Raw genomic sequence first — 12,263 nt, forward strand, 5'->3', positions numbered from 1 at the left:
GACAGAAACGTCCTGGGAGGAGACGGGGGTGATGGTCACACAGCCTGGTGAGCGTTGTCAACGCCACTGAGCTTTCCCGGTGCCCTTTAAAATGGTAAAAAGGGTGGGTTTTACCTTACGTGTATTTTACCAGTTGGGGGAGAGGGACGCCAGCCAAGGCCCTCCACCCCTCTGAACCTCGGTCTCCTCATCTGAAAAACGGGGCGGCGACCACTGTCTGCTTGTGCACATGCGTGCCAGTTGTGGGTCCCCAGGAACCGTGGGCGTGGGGCACTGCGCCATCGAGGCACTGGCAGGCCGCCTCCCCGGGGCCGGACGGCGGGGCGTCCCCACCACCACGCAGACAGAGCAGCCGACCCGAGACAGTCTCAGCCCAGTGCCGCACTCGGTGGAGCCGGAGCGAGTCCACCTCCCCCGAGGCCCCGGGCAGGTGCCACGCCGCGGGCCTGCTCCTGGAATTCCGAGTCCCGGCGAGAGACCGGGCTGCAGCAGACCGGATTTTAAACCCCAGCGGCCCGGGCTGAGCAGTTGGGCGCTCCGGATTTACTTCCGCAGGTAATGTGAACGATGCTGTCTAATTTCAAATGTCCCTGCTCGTACGAGTGCAAAAGCAGCATAATTTTTAATTAGCGGGTAAACAGTAAATAATGGATGGCGGTACGTGGACGCCACCGTTCATTAAAAATCCATGGTTGATAAAAATCAATTTGGCCCACGCATTTGAGCCCGTCTACCAGGTCCCTACGACAAGTTGCTCAGCCGCGCCCCCCGCACCATCTGCTTCTGGCGGCTGCTTCTTTAGGGAAGACTTTTCTAGGGAAACAAAGCGTGGGGGCGGGGGAGCAAGAGAAGACAAGAAAGTAAAAAGGCTTCCTCAAAAGCGGCCGCGGAGAGAATGTCACGTGCTCTTCCCGAGACCGAGGGCTGGACGCGGCCTGGACGGCTCCGCCCGGCGGCGGCGGGGGCGCTGTCTCGCTGGGTGTTCCGTTCTGCGCGTGCGTGTTCCGCACGCAGGGGGCGTTCGCTGCATGACGTCATCTCCCGACGTCATGAAACCCTAATTTCTTGCAGCGGAGCAAGACGAACCCTTAGCGCCGGCAGCACATGCCCGAGGCTTCAGGACCGTTCCTTCGGAGAGAGCGCGTGGGCGGGGGGGGGCGCACAGAAACGCAGCTCCTCGAGAAACCGAGCCCCGCGGGACCCGATGCCATTTCAGGGCTGGTTCGGGACCCGGCTCCGAGACGCGAGCTCGGCGGAGCCCACGACGCCCGCCCCCGCCATGGCGCGGCTCCTGTCCCCGCGAAATGCGCGTGCCCGAGCCCCTCCAGAACCAGCCGAGGCTCCTCTCACTCCAGACTCCCCCGACAGGGAGCCCCTCGGCGAAGGGGCCCTGGGAGCTCTCGGGGAGCCTCGGTTCGGTGGCTGTTTGTTTTCACGGCTCCTGCTTGGCTGGCTAAAGCCAATAAAAAGCAGTTGGAGGAGAAAGCAGGACCACAGCAGGGACCCAGGCTGCCCTGCATTCCTACCCTCTCCTCCCCCTTCCGTCCGTCACTGCGGGTGGGGCGCCTGGCATCCCACCGAGTCTTGAAAACAGACCCTTCCCCTGGCCCCCCACGCGAGATGAGCAGTGGCTCAGACGTCAGGCCGGAGCGGGGCGGCCTGGAGTGGAGCCCCAGCGCTGTCACATCTGGGCGCCCCGCGCCCCGTGCCGGCTGAGCCCGTGTCCCCGAGGAGGGTGCTGCCGCAGACCCCGTGTCTGAGAGAGGTTGCAAAGGTCAGATAAGGCATAAAACCACACGGGGTCAGCGCTCGACTCGTAGGGACCACACTCGTCACCGTCCCCACCACCCTCGTGGCTTCGGCCGTGTCAGCTGCTCAGTGGGGACCCCGAGAGTCTCTGGATGAGACCCCTGACCTCCGGGGAAGCGAGAAATCCACTGTGCCTCCTTTTCCCGAGCGGCTGCTGGGGCCCCGTGTCCCGAGCCTCCCCCGGCCCCCGCTCCCCGATGGGAAGGTGTGAGTGTACAGTGGGAAGGGACAGAACAGGCCACTTGGTCGCTTCTCCACGCAGCACCCCAGCCTTCCTGGGGCCCCCTGGGCCACCAGGGCCCGCCCCCCTGGGCTGGCGGACACCTTTGCCAGGACTGGAGCCCCCGACTGGCTTAGGCCACAGGCTCGGGGGGAAGAGGGTCCAGAGAGCCCTGGTGGGGGCGGGCCAGGGTGGAGGCCGGGCGCCCGTGAGCACAGCCCGCTGCCGCCACACGGGGACGCTGCTGGCCGCCAGGCTCCCACAAAACGCCACCATCGGGGCTGGGCCGGGGCTGGGCTGTGGAGCAGAGGTGGTTTCCAGTGGGGTCGCCCCTCTCCCGCTGTGAGGGCCCAGGAGCTCTCACCCCTGAGCGTCAGAGCAGAGAGGGAGCACCCGACGCCAGGCCGGGGCCGGGCTGGTCTCCACATCGAGGGCACTCACAGGGGCCCACCCAGCCGCCGTTCACACCCTTGCTCAGCCCCGGCCCACTGTGGGCCTCCTGCGTCAGCCCCAGCGCCCACCACACACTTCCTGAGCACCCACTGTGTGCTAGGCGCTGGCCTGGGACCCAGGCGGCAGAGAGGGACCGAGGAGGGGCCTGGCTCCAAGGCAGGGCTGTCAGCTGGACTCCTTGGGTGTGTGTGGGGGTGACACCCCCACTGCCCTGGGGGTGGAAAGTGCCTCTACCCAGGGGTGCGGGGCCCCTGGGCTCCCACCGGGGGTGCTCGGCCCCAGCAGCCAGTGCGAGCAGGGCCGGGGCTGCCAGGGGTCCGGCTCGGCACAGTAACTTCCAGAAGCTAGGATGGCCTTGCTCCAGGAGGCGTGGGTTCCATGGTGGTCACATCAGGGAACCCAGGAGATGAGTTCTGAAGCTCCTTCCATGCGCCCCAATTTTTATCACCCCATCATTGCCTGGGGACTGGGGTGGCCCAAGGGGGAGCTGGGGACGGGGGTGGGCAGAGGGGGAGGCCGGGGCACGTGGCGCCCCTGGGAAACGCTGGGATCGCTGTGCTACCCCAGGGTCTGTCTGCTTTGCAGCCCGCACCGCAGAGGCGGCCGGGACAGCCGGCCGCGACCGCCTGCGCTGGGCACCACCTTGCCAGCAGCCTGTGGCCAGCAGAGCGCCCGTGACCGCACTGCTGCCCCCACGCCTCGAGGGACCCTGGATCTCCACTGGGTAAGGCCCTAGGGGCCCCTGGACCTCCAGCCCCCGGGCTGGGAAACCGGTCTCCGAGCCTCCGTGCCCACACCCGTGAGGCAGGCACAGCGCCTGCAGCTGCGCGAGGGGCCCGCCGCCGGCCCCCCCCACAGAGCGAGTCCGGGGGGCCGGCGCCGCCCCGGGCACCTCCCGCCCCAGCCGCAATCAGCGAGTGCGTGCAGTCCACCTGGTCCACACGTCCGGCGCCTACTCTGCCCGCTCTCGCTGGGCGCCTCGTGTGAGCCAGCACCGTGGGGACGAGCCCGGAACACACGAGCACAGAAACAAGTAACGCAGGCTCAGCATGGTCCTGAGCTCGAACATGAGGGAAATAAAGCCGAGGGTGTGACCATGAGTGCCTAGCAGGGTTTTCGTGAGTGTGGTCGGGGGGGGCTTCTCGGAGGTGGTGACATGCAGCTGAGGGGTGAAAGAAGAGCAGTCAGCCATCCAGAGAGCCAGGGGGAGAGTCAGGCGGCCGGAGCAGCTGGTGCAAAGGTCCCGCGGCAGGATGTGGCGGGCTGGAGAGTGCCCGGGGTCCCGCCTGCCTGTCTGTTCTCTTTCCAGCCTCACGCCGCTGCCACGTGGGGGCAATGGGCTCTGGGCCCTGGGCCCTGCCCTCGCGGGTGGGAAGTGCTCTCCGCAGCAGCCAGCCGAGTCCCTCCTTGCGGGGCAGGGGCGGGGAGAAGGAGCCAGTGGCCTCCTCCACAGCTCGTGCAAAGCTTCTTTCTCCACCACCCCCTCCCACCAGCCCCATTCTGGGATCAGGGGCTGGGTAGACCCTCCCGCTCCTCCCGAACCTTCTGAGGTCAGGGAGGAAGCAGATGCCAAACATCTGCTGTGGCCCCAGGGGGAGGGAGGACGCAGCCCCGGGCTCTCGCCCAAAAGCACGGCCGGCCGGGGTCATCTCAGACAGAACTGGGGCCTGGGAAGGGTGAGGTCCAGCTGCAGGCTGCTCCTGCCCTGGGACAGCAGCATTCTGGGAACAGGGCTTCTAGAAACTTCTAGAATCTTCTTCCTAGAAAGTTCCCCTGTGTGCTTTCCAGAGAGGCTTTACTGCTTCCTGGAGTAGTGCAGAGAAGGATCCAGAGTCTGGGGACCACTGAGTGTCCAGCGTGACCTGCTGCGACCCCCCCAGGCACACCGTGCCCTCTCGGGCCTGCCTGGTCTGAGACTCGGGGGAGGGGGTACTGGGGGCACCGAGGCCACCGCCAGGCATGCGTGCCACCCTCGCTGCGCTTACCAAACACCTGAGCTGGCGTTGCCTCCCAACAGTTGCTTCAGAACAACTTGCTTTTGTTCCCTTAAATGTATTCATTTATTCGTACAGCTTTATTGAGGTGTAATTGGTACACAGTAAACAGCACATTCACTGTGTGCGCTAATTATTTTTAAAGGGAGCGTGATACGGCCCTGGGTATGGCGAGCAGAGCCACTCGCTACAAATGGGAGGCAAAGCAAAAAGAAAGTCAATGGAAACAAAGCAACATAATTCAATGCTCACTAGATCCCTCGCCTGCCCGAGGCCCTGCGGCCGCTATCTGTGGGGGGAAGGGAGGTCGGCGCCAGGGACGCATGAGCACCCACAGAGATTTTTCTCCTTAGCACAACCGGAGACCTGGAGAGACAAAATCACGGGCCGTGTGTGTGCTGGGTGTGCGCCCGCCAGCAGCCCAGGTGTGACAAACACAGAGAAAGTAACAGTGCAGGTGGCCCTGGTCAGAGGAACACTGTTGAAAGGGCAGCTGCATGCTCTTCCCCCGCCCCTGGACTCACCCCCCACACACCCTCCCGGGCCCGTGGTAGGAGAGTCCCAGGGGTGTCCCTGCCCCAGCCCAGGTGTGGCATGGGTCTGGCAGTCACTCGGGGTTTCTTAGTGCCCCAGCCCACCCTGTGCTCACCACCAGCAGAACAGGGCCCACGCCTGTTCTTGCAAATAAAGTTTTATTGGCACACAGCCATGGACACATTTGCACAGGCCTCTGGCTGCCGTAGCTCTGCAGCCACAACCTTGAGTCGGTGTGACAGAGACCAACGGGCCCGCAAAAGGAAAAATAGTTACGGCCTGACCCTCTCCACCGTTGCCTGACCTCTGGTTCCGACCCACAAACCCGTCACGGGTGTGGGGGACGCCTGGTCAGGCAAGTCTGCCTTGCAAGAGAGACGGGACCTGAGCGCCGACCACCTGTGCCCATCGGCGGTCCCTTGGCCAGGACCCAGGCAGGCCCCGGGTCCCGGGCTCTGGTCTGGGCCAGGCGTCTCCAGACCTCTCAGTGTAGGGGCCCCCTGAATGGCGCCCGGGAGCCCGTCTCAGTGCCTTTCTGGGACACCGCCGTGGGGGGCATGTCCTGAGAGGAGGGAGCAGGGCCGCTCCCCGGGCTCACGCCCCCGGTGAGGGTCAGAAGTAGGAATGGGCCCAGGTCTCCAGCTGCAAAGCCTGTGCACTCCAGGGCACCCATGGGGTCCACAGCGACCCACAAGGGAGAGGGTCAATGGAAGGAGGTGACTAGGATTGAGCAGAGGGTGGGGCTCAAGGCCTTGTGTTGAAGCCACGAGGCATGGCATGGAAGACCCCCAGCTCCCAGAGTGGAGCTTACTAGGATCACTCAGGGAAACTGAGGCTGCAGGAGGCCGGCCCTGAGCTGAGGTCTGCACTGGGGTGGAGGGGGTGGGAGCCCACCCTGGGAGCCCGCCCAGAGGGGAGGGGCTGCCTGCAGGTTCTCACTGCTCTCCCTCCCCCTCTTGCCCCTTCCCCCCCCCCCCCCGACAGCTGCGAGGTGCGCCCTGGGCCGGAGTTCCTCACCCGATCCTACACCTTCTTCCCCGGCCGCCTCTTCCGAGCCTACCAGTTCTACTACAGGGACCCCCTCTGCCGGGATCCTGCCCACTCGCTGGTCATCAAGGGCAAGGTCCGCCTGCGCCGGGCCTCCTGGGTCACCCGGGGCGCCACCGAGGCCGACTACCACCTGCACAAGGCCGGCATCGTCTTCCACAGCCGCCGCGCCCTGCTCGAAATCACCGGGCGCCTCAACCGGACCCAGGCGGGCCGGGACTGTGCCCAGCAGCTGCCCCCTGCCCGGGCCTGGGTGCCCGGTGCCCTTTATGAGCTGCTGAGCGCCCGGGCGGAGAGGGACTGCATGGCCGCCCTGGGCTTCACCATGCACGAGCTCAGCCTGGTCCGCGTGCAGCACCGCCTGCAGCCGACGCCCCGGGCTGGGCCCCGGCTGGTGGAGGAGCTGTACCTGGGGGACATCCACACCGACCAGGCGGAGAGGCGGCACTACCGGCCCACCGGCTACCAGCGCCCCCTGCAGAGCGCCCTGGTGAGTGTGGGGCCCCGGAGGGCAGGCCCCGAGCCAGGCCCGGGAGGCCTCACCTGCTGCGCTCCCCGCCCGGGGCCTTCCCTGCTTCCCCAGCCCGGCCTGCTGGCCGCAGGACATCTGCACATGCTGTTCCCGCTGCTTGAGCTGTCTTCTCTGAGGTCTTCACAGGGCTGGCTTTTTTCCTGAAGGAGCCCTTCTTCAGCCTCCCCTCGTCTGACCCTCCTGGCTCCTCCTCAAGGGCCTCTGGGGGCCCCTTTCTGCCTCTGCTGGGCCTGGGCAGGCTCTGCCCCCCTCAGCGGCCCTGGGCTGTGTTTGTTTCCTTGCTTATGGCTTCCAGGCTGAGACCCTCCACTGGGGCGAGAGCCTGCCCCTCCGCCTGTCCCCACACCCAGCCCGGTGGGTCTGGCTCACAGCCAGGGCCGCTCACAGCCAAGGCCAGTCAGTGTCGGTGACTGAACCGAGGAGACGGCAGGCGTCCTCCAGGCCCTGCTGGGCGGCCACACAGCGCTCAGAGGTGCCCCCTAACGCTCCAGGTGGTGCACTCCCCTGGGGGTTGGCCCTGCGCCAGAGGCGTTGCGCGCTGCTTCGTGCTGACCGCGGGGAAGGCGGCGCGGCTCCAACTCGGGCCATTCTCAGAGCGCCCCCCTGGCTCCCAGGCGTCCCGGTGGAATGCGGAGCCGGGTTCCGCGGGGCTGTGCTGGCGCCCTGGGGCCGTGCAGTCCTAACCGGCTCCCCGGCAGGCCGCGGACCACCCTCCGGGACGGAGGCTACGGTGCGAAGGGGGCTGCCCTCTCATTGAAAGGCACCCTGGGGACTCGGAAGTGACTATCACGTAAGCGTATTTACCCAGATTTTAAATGAAGCCGTCACTGACGTTCCATCCGTCCCGAAGCGAGGGAGAAAGAAACTGAATTCCGCTTGTGTCCCGCCCCCTGCGCCTAGCACCTGGCAGAGAGCCTGGCCAGTGTGGGCGGAGCCTCGCGGCCAGTGTGGGCGGGGCCTCGTGGCCAGTGTGGGCGGAGCCTCGTAATGGCTCCTGTGAGTCTGAGGAAGACCAGGGACCCCTGTGCAGCGAGGTGTGTGTGAAAGCATAAAATGAAATACGTCTCATTTAAATAGAGGCCAGTGCCGTTCAAGGAGGTGCCCGCATCTCAGAGCATCAGCTGGTGACGTACCAGCACCAGGCGCGTGAGTCCTTCCTTCTCCCCTAATCTCCGAGTGGCCGTGAGAGGGTAAGCACAGTTCCCGGCGTCTGGAAGACAGTTCGGAGGAGGGAGGCCACGAGGCCCGGGGTTCTGGAAGCTTCCGGAGTTTGTGGTCTGCGTTCACAGCCAGAAGAAACCTTAACTTTTATTAGAGGTTAGTCGACGCCAAGGCAAGGTTCCGGCTCGAGGTTAAGAACGTCTGTGCTTGGCACCCGAGGGGTGGTCTCTGGAAGGGGGGATGGAGGGAGGGAGGGAGGGAGGGGCGGTTGGACAGGTGAGTTTGGGCGTCCCTGTGGGTGCTCTTGGAGCCGGGAGGCAACTGTCCCATCATTCAGCACATATTCAGTGCCTACTGTGTACTGGACACCAAGGAACTAGACCAGACGGGGCAGCTTCTCACCCCCCGCCCCCGGAGCAGCCGGCCACCTGTCAGAGCACCCTACAGTGGGGGACTGAGGACGACGAGTCCACCCCCTCCTCCCAAAGCAGGATGTGGGGGGCAGAGGAGAAGCACCAGACATGCTCAGAACCAGAAACCCAGCCTGCGTTCTTCTCGAGACCTTACAAGGAGACCCCTCTGTGGCAGCCGGGGCTCCAGCCTGGGCTGCGGCCACCCCTCCTTAGGAGCAGGCGCTGGTGGGGGGGTGATGCCCGGAGCCCGCCCCCTCTGCAGCACAGACCCCCGGGCGCAGAGGACGCCACCCTCGTGTCCCCCCAGGCTGGGCTCCGGCGGGCGGTGGGCTCCTGCCCCTGGGCCCCACCGTGGGCGCCAGTGCGGCCTGTCACGGGACTGGGAAGCAGGACACGTGGGTGTGTGTGCCCCGGCGAAGGACGCCAGACGCATGCACCTTGCATTCAATGCCCCTCTCCGGAAAAAAGATGGAGGGTCGTCTCAGAGAAGGAAACAGGCGTATAGACCCCCGAGCAACAGGCCCGGCGGCACCGCATGCTCAGTGGGGCCCCGGCCTCGCCCACGGCCCGGACCACATGATAAACATGAACGTTTTTCAGAAGTTAATTTAAAACCAACTTGATCCCCAAATTCATTGCCTGGGTATAGAATCCTAATCAATCAGCCGGCACTCAGCCAACATCGTCTAAGCCTGGTGTCACCTCTGGGGGTTAATTAGAACCTGCATGTGCTGTTGGAGAAGCAGCTTATGCAGCAGGCTTACCCCGGGAGGAACCCGGCTCCCGCACCAGCATGCGTTGCGCCGGCGGAGGCCGTGTTTATTAACACGTGAGGCGCCGGGCCTCTGCGGGAGGACGCCCGGAAGGTGTTCGATAGAGACGGATCCCTCCCTTCGCCCCCCGGCGAAAGCGCCAGAGAAGGGCCTGCCGCTCCTCCTCCTCCTCCTGCCCCGCGAGCTGCGTAGGTTCTCGGTGGGCCTCTGGCCTCCAGAAACAACACGCTTGCCCCGAGTCACCCAGCAGCCTCCTCGGCGCTCTGTCTGCAGAAGACAGCTCTGCCCTCGGGGTCACTCGGACGCAGTGCGTCGTGTTGTGGTGACACGCATCCGCGTGACAACGGTCAGGGTGCGGGTCGGAACGCCCGCCCTCTCCTGTCCATGCGCCCCATCAGCCGTCCCCCCGCGGGCGACCCAGCCCGCCGGCTTCCGGCCCACACGAGCCTCTCTGCCCCCGTTACCGGCATGTCCAAGCGCCTCCGAGGTCTCCGGGTCAGAACCCCCCAGATGGAAACCAGCACACCCCTCCCCACGCTGGAAACCCAGGCAAGGGCAGGTTCGTCGTAGGAGGAAACGATAAGCTTCCTGGTACAACGTGGCCGCCTGCAAAGGGAAGAGAAAATGCCCTTCCTCCCCCAGGACGACCTTTCTGCGCCAGAACCCCCAAACACCCCTTGTTCCTCGTGAACGCCACCACGGAGCTATCGGTGGAAGTCTTTTGTTTTCACGAGGAAAAAAAATACAAGTGCGTTTCCCAGCCGGGTCCCCCCCAAGCAGCCCCCTCCCCCCGCCGGCCCGACCTGCAGACGCGAGTGTCTGCTGGTCCCCCTGCCCACTGAGCTCGGACAGGGGACTGGGCCGAGGACGGTCCCCTTTCGAGGGAGGCTCTGGACTAAACGCCGGGCAGCGGCTCTCTGTCAAAAACCACGGCCACACCACCACCAAGGAGTCTGCAGGGAGCTCCTCTCCGGCCTCTGCGGGCCTCTTGCACTCCCAGGTGCAGGCCGACACCCCCCCACACACACATTTGCGCGATGCGTTCCGGCACCTGGGTCCTGCGGACGTGTCTCCCTGTAAACCGAGCTCGTGAGACCCCGAACGGCAGGGACGACTGTGGACTGTGACCGAGGCCGCCCAGGGAGGGAACAGAGTCACAGCCCAGGGCCAGGGCGCGCTGTGGCTGCGCCCGACACCCCGGGGGTGGCCGGTTGTCCCCACTGCAAATGCCACCGCCGTGGGCACCTCGGTGTCCCATCCCCTCGGCCCAGGCTCCAGTGGGTGGCGTTCCGTGGGCGTGAGCACGTGCACCCCCGGTGCCACGTCCGCTGTCCCAGGTGGGGCAGGAGGGGTGCCCGCCTTCCGAGGGGGGGTTTCTGAGCACACGCGGCCTCCCCTCCTCCCGGTGGCGGAGACGCAGACCCCTGGCAGGGGCGCTCAGTGTTCTGCGTGGAAAGGCGGTGGGTTCCGGCCTGCAGGGGCTCAGGCCGTCTCGGCCATGTCCTTGGCCGCCGCCCGGCCCGCTGGTTCCGCTCTCGCGGCTCTGACACATCACGGTCGCAGGAGGACCTGCCAGCCACGGCCCCGGCCCTCCGGAGGCACCTGCCATTGGGAGGGGGGAGAGAGGGTCTCGGGGGCGAGGAGACAGCCATAAACCTGGACGGCCGAATCTCAGGACCACGCGGGCTGGGGGCAGCGGGGGGGCGGGGGGCGGCTTCGGTCAAGTCCGGGCGTTTCTCACTCCTTCACCGCTCAGCAGCCTGTTCCCTCCGGGAACCAGGCCCTGGGGACAGCGGCCACCGAGGGACAGCCCTGCTTCCGGGAGGGTGGAGAGAGGGAGAGGTGACGAGTTTCTGAGTGCTGGGAGGGACCCGAGGGCGGCCGGGCGCAGGGTGGCCAGGAAAGGTCTCCCAAGGCCGCCCCGGAGCCGAGGGCTGGAGGACAAAGCGGGAGCCGGCCAGCCTGCGTCCTGGGGCGGGTCCGGGGGGCAGGGACGGCGGGGGTGAAGGCCCAGAGGAGACGGGAGCTCACCGCGGTCCGGGAAGCGCGAAGCAGCCGTGGGGCCAGAGGCAGGGAGCGAAGAGAGTGATGGGGGACCCCGGACAGGGTAGGCCGCCCCAACGCCCTGTCCCGGGTGCACCCCGACTCCCCGCCCGGGACACCCACTGCCTCCGTCTGTCTCCCCAGCACCACGCCCGGCCCTGCCCGGCCTGCGGCCTCCTCGCCCACGCCGACGAGCACCACCCGCCCGTGCTGCCCGCGCAGACGGCCCTGCCCCTGCGCCTCGGCGGCCGCTGGGTCAGCCCCGGGTGCGAGGTGCGCCCCGCCGTGCTCTTCCTCACCAGGCTCTTCACTTTCCACGGGCACGACCGCTCCTGGGAGGGGCACTACCGCCACTTCTCGGACCCCGCCTGCCGGCGGCCCACCTTCACCGTCCACGCGGCCGGCCGCTACACCGGGGGCACGCCGTCCGCCAAGGTCCCCGGCGGCACCGAGTTGGAGTTCCAGGTCACAGAGGCTCGCGTGACCCCCATGGACCAGGCCACCACGGCCATGCTCAACTCCTCTGAGCCAAGCAGCTGCGGGGGCCCGGGCACCTGGTCCCCGGGGACAGAGCGGGATGTCACGGCCACCAACGGGTGCCTGCCTCTGGGCATCAGGCTCCCCCACGTGGAGTATGAGCTCTTCAGGATGGAGCGGGACCCCCTCGGGCAAAGCCTGCTCTTCATCGGACAGAGGCCCACCGACGGGTCCAGCCCCGACACCCCCGAGAAACGCCCCACCTCCTACCAAGCGCCCCTGGTGCTCTGCAGTGGGGCGGCCAGGGACTTTGCCCGGCCCCCACAGCACAGGCCTCTGCTGCAGACGCCCCGTCTCCACAGTGGGGGGCGCTGTCCTCAAGGGGCCCCTCTGCTCCTCCTGCTCCTGGTTCGCAGCCCGGCCTTCCTCCAGTGGCTATGAAAGGGGGACCCTGCCTGACCCCGGGGGCCCCCTCCTGGCGCAGGCTCCGCCCCCTGTCCGGGAGGTTGTCCTGCTCTTTTCCCGTGCCGTGTCACCGACCGCCAGGGGCCCTGCCACTGTCGGCTCGTCCTGGTGGCCCAGCCCCTGACTTCGGCAGCACCTGCAGAGTCCGCGCCACGGCCGGTCGCCAAGGTGCGCCCAGCAGCCGGGGCGCCGCGGCGACGTCAATCAACCGCTTTGAGTGTTGGATGTTCGCCCCCGATTTTCGGGGGCGGTTCGAGGACCAGCGCCAGGGATTGGACCTCAGAGGCACCCCCTTCCCTCCCTGCACCCTTGGGATCTGGTGCCGTGGGGGCAAGGCTCCGC

The 12,263-nt window shown here is 66.6% G+C and overlaps 1 protein-coding gene across 1 annotated transcript; it reads left to right on the forward strand.

Annotated features, from left to right (window-relative positions):
- Positions 1 to 229: 229 nt before the first annotated feature.
- On the forward strand, positions 230 to 11,897 carry APCDD1L (APC down-regulated 1 like). The gene is made up of 5 exons (XM_045833135.1): positions 230 to 555; positions 1,072 to 1,418; positions 3,068 to 3,206; positions 5,995 to 6,547; positions 11,124 to 11,897. The coding sequence occupies exons 1-5, from the start codon at positions 230 to 232 to the stop codon at positions 11,895 to 11,897; spliced, it is 2,139 nt and encodes a 712-aa protein (XP_045689091.1).
- The last annotated feature ends 366 nt before the right edge of the window (positions 11,898 to 12,263 follow it).

Source organism: Phyllostomus hastatus, unplaced genomic scaffold (assembly GCF_019186645.2).
Source record: "Phyllostomus hastatus isolate PE091 unplaced genomic scaffold, TTU_PhHast_1.1 phas_contig_17, whole genome shotgun sequence".
Lineage (NCBI taxonomy): Eukaryota > Metazoa > Chordata > Mammalia > Chiroptera > Phyllostomidae > Phyllostomus > Phyllostomus hastatus.

What these genes read in the sequence shown, in the direction of transcription:
- APCDD1L (XM_045833135.1), top strand. Translation starts at nt 230, where the DNA reads ATGCGTGCCAGTTGTGGGTCCCCAGGAACCGTGGGCGTGGGGCACTGC. An exon ending in TCTCGGGGAGCCTCGGTTCG is followed by an intron (nt 1,419 to 3,067) that starts GTGGCTGTTTGT and finishes TCTGCTTTGCAG; the next exon opens with CCCGCACCGCAGAGGCGGCC. An exon ending in GGACCCTGGATCTCCACTGG is followed by an intron (nt 3,207 to 5,994) that starts GTAAGGCCCTAG and finishes CCCCCCCGACAG; the next exon opens with CTGCGAGGTGCGCCCTGGGC.